Source organism: Triticum urartu, chromosome 7A (assembly GCF_056163025.1).
Source record: "Triticum urartu cultivar PI428250 chromosome 7A, HENAU_Tu73, whole genome shotgun sequence".
Taxonomy (NCBI): domain Eukaryota; kingdom Viridiplantae; phylum Streptophyta; class Magnoliopsida; order Poales; family Poaceae; genus Triticum; species Triticum urartu.
The window spans coordinates 541,522,760-541,526,115 of record NC_141879.1 but is presented as its reverse complement, the minus strand read 5'-3'; the positions used below and the strand labels follow the sequence as shown (position 1 = coordinate 541,526,115).

The following is a 3,356-nucleotide window of genomic DNA, read 5'->3' as shown; positions in this document are numbered from 1 at the left end:
GAAGCATCATAAGATCCAACTATAATAGCAAAGCTCGCGATACATCAAGATCGTGCCGACTCAAGAACATGAGAGAGAGAGAGAGATCAAACACATAGCTATTGGTACATACCCTCAGCCCTGAGGGAGAACTACTCCCTCCTCGTCTTGGAGAGCGTCGGGATGATGAAGATTGCCACCGGAGAGGGATTGCCCCCTCCGGCAAGGTGTCGGAACGGGTCTAGATTGGTTTTCGGCGGCTACGGAGGCTTATGGCGGCGGAACTCCCGATCTAGGTTTCTTTCTGGAAGTTTTGGGTTATATAAGAGGTGTTGGAGTCGGGAACAAGGCAGGGGGGTGTCCGGGCTGTCCATGAGGCAGGGGGCGTGCCCCCCACCCTCGTGGGCATCCCGAGACTCTTCTGGCCCAATTCTTCTATTTCCATGCCTTCTTCTGGTCCAAAAATAAGTTCCGTGAAGTTTCAGGTCAATTGGACACTATTTGGTTTTCCTTTTCTACGATACTCAAAAACAACGAAAAAACAAAAACTGGCACTAGGCTCTAGGTTAATAGGTTAGTCCCAAAAATCATATAAAATAGCATATAAATGCATATAAAACATCCAAGGTTGATAATATAATAACATGGAACAATCAAAAATTATAGATAAGTTGGAGGCGTATCACATCCTACAAAGTAATAACTACGAAATGCATTTATATTTTCATTTGATTGGGATTATGTGACTTTGAGCATATTGTGAAGTACTATAGACCTCGTATACATCTTGGAATTCAAAAATGATTGTAACTATTGAATTGTATAGACCATTACATTCAAAGTCGGTAACCTAATATATTTATTTCACAATTACAACAAATGATTAGTTCACTACAAACTAAGAAAACAAATGTGTACTCCCTCCATTTTTATTTAAGTCCACGTATTAGCATTGGTCAAAGTCAAATTTTATAAACTCTCGGAAAGTTTATAACAAAAGATATTAACATATACAATAACAAATAAATACCATTAGATTCATTATTGAATGTACTTTCAAATCATACATTTTTTTATGGTAAATGTTTATATTTTTCTATAAACTTGGTCAAAATTTAGGAAGTTTGACTTTGGTCAAACCTAATATGCAGAGTTAATAAAATCGGAGGGAGTACTAGTAGTTACTAGTACTACTCGCTAGTTGCTTAGCCCAATAACCCAACACGCCACACGGGGAGTTCAGTGTCACAAAATTTTGAGGTCGGCGGGAAAATCTCCCGCGACCCTGATTCAAGCAGTGCGAAGTTACCATCATAACCTTTGGAATAAGTCTACGGATTATGCTTGGTAGGGGCCTGTTTTCGTAACTTCAGGTTCACCCTACCCAGCCAACCCCACCCCGGCACCCAGAGTAGTACACCTGAATACTCCCCATTTTCTATCCTCACACCAAAATAGACTTCTCCACGGCACCGCAACCTTCGTGCTCCTCCCCTTCTCCATCGGCACACTCGTCCACCGCAATGCATCTGCCTCATTGACGACCTTGTACGCCGCACTAGAGTCGGTCCACCGTCGTTGTCGTACACGGAGCCTCTTCCCCGACACCGTCTTCCACGATCTCAGATCTGCTTCCCGGAAGCCGACGCCAAGCGCAGAAGCACCACCATCATGTACAATGAACTGACTCCCATTGCCGACCATGATGCACAGAGTCCGCCATGACCATCGTTCTCCTCCTCGATTGGTAATGTGTGTATTGAATCAGTACATGTGCAGTTCCAATTTTGTTCATACCTACCCTTCAAATTTACTAGTTGCTATTGTTACCGTAAAAGTAATTGGTTATAGCCTCCATTGTCCAACAGAATATTAGCTTGTAATTGTGCGTCGCTCCTGTATCGCGCTGTTCTTGGGTAGGTTCTTCATCTGCAACCAGTAGTGTGGCAAATGATGGAAAGTTTTTTAGAACTAGCAAGATGCCCATGTGTTGCACGGAACATCAAGAGGCATTTGTATGAGTAGTTTATATCTTGTAGGAGAAAAGGATGAACGAGGGAAGGCCTTATTTGCAAATCTGGAGAAGGGTGTGGGTATTTCTGCAAAATTGCCATAGTTTCCTTCCTATCCGTCGGATATAAATCGGACGGCCTATATTGCAGGATGGCAGGCACACCATCATCACCAACTCTGTTCTTTTAAAGAAAAGAAAGTAGAAAAAAGAGTAGAGAGTAGAGAAGTAGAGATAAATATTAAATATAAAATAAGTATAAAAGTAGAGAAGAGAGTAGAGATAAATATTAAATATAAAATAAATATAACAGTAGAGAAGAGAGTAGAGATAGCAGGGACGTCGAGAAAGGATCGCACGTGTGGGAAAAAGCGGTCGGGCGCGCGCTAGTTTTGGTGCGCGGAGTCCGGCGCGCTTTATAAAATCCAACGCCCCCCCCCCACTGCTCTGTGCCTTGCCACCGCTCTCTCCCTGCTATGCGCCTCGCCACCACTCTCTCCCCGCTCTTTCTCGCCTCGCCGCCGCCGCGCCACCATGTTGCCGCGTCGCTGGGAAACTTGGGGATACCGCGGCATCTGCGCGCACCCCTCCGGCGGCTTCTTCGCCGAGATCTGGTTCCGCAGGATGCACCTCGGCCTTGGCAATTTCGACACTGCCAACGAGGCTGCCTGCGCGTACGACGCGGCGGCGTGGCGCCTCCGGTGGCCTCATAGAACATTGAACTTCCCCAATGTGCCGACATGGGAGCGGGCGCAGGAGCTCGCGCCTCTGCCGCGGCTTATCACCGACGAGGATCGTCGTGACAACAGGAGGCGGGAGCACCGTCTCGACATCGCTGAGATGGACGATGTAGCCATGGCGCTGTGGCGCCAATGCTTCCCGCAGGACATCATCAACGAGTGTGAGTTCTACGCACAAAGGAGGGCGAAAAGGGAGAAGAGGAGGGCAAAGCGAGCCGCCTATCGCGAGGACAAGCATACACGAAAAGCGGACGCTCAATTCAACATGAGGCTAGGAGCAGCGTCGCCCTGGGAATCTGACGATGATCGGTATCTTCACGCCTACATTGAGACGTCGGAGGAGGACATCACCGAGGAGGAGTCGGGCGATGAGGAGTAGTTGAACTATCTATTTTTTTATCTATCTATGTTATATCTATGTTGAGAACTATCTATGTCTCTACTCTCTAGTCTCTACTCTCTATCTCTACTTCTCGATCTCAGCACTGTAAATGCTTTTTTAAAGCGCCGCACATTGCGCTTCTGTTGGAGATGCTCTAGCATGGCAGAGGAGTGCTTTAATGTTGCCCATAAGATGCGTGAGTATTACTAGTATATTTTTCTTGCCATGTTGAGATTTTAAAACC

At 46.2% G+C, this 3,356-nt stretch overlaps 1 protein-coding gene across 1 annotated transcript; it reads left to right on the top strand.

Annotated features, from left to right (window-relative positions):
* The first annotated feature begins 2,524 nt into the window (after positions 1-2,524).
* On the top strand, positions 2,525-3,109 carry LOC147960337 (uncharacterized). Its single transcript, XM_087533280.1, has one exon. The coding sequence runs from the start codon at positions 2,525-2,527 to the stop codon at positions 3,107-3,109; it is 585 nt and encodes a 194-aa protein (XP_087389406.1).
* Positions 3,110-3,356: the final 247 nt, after the last annotated feature.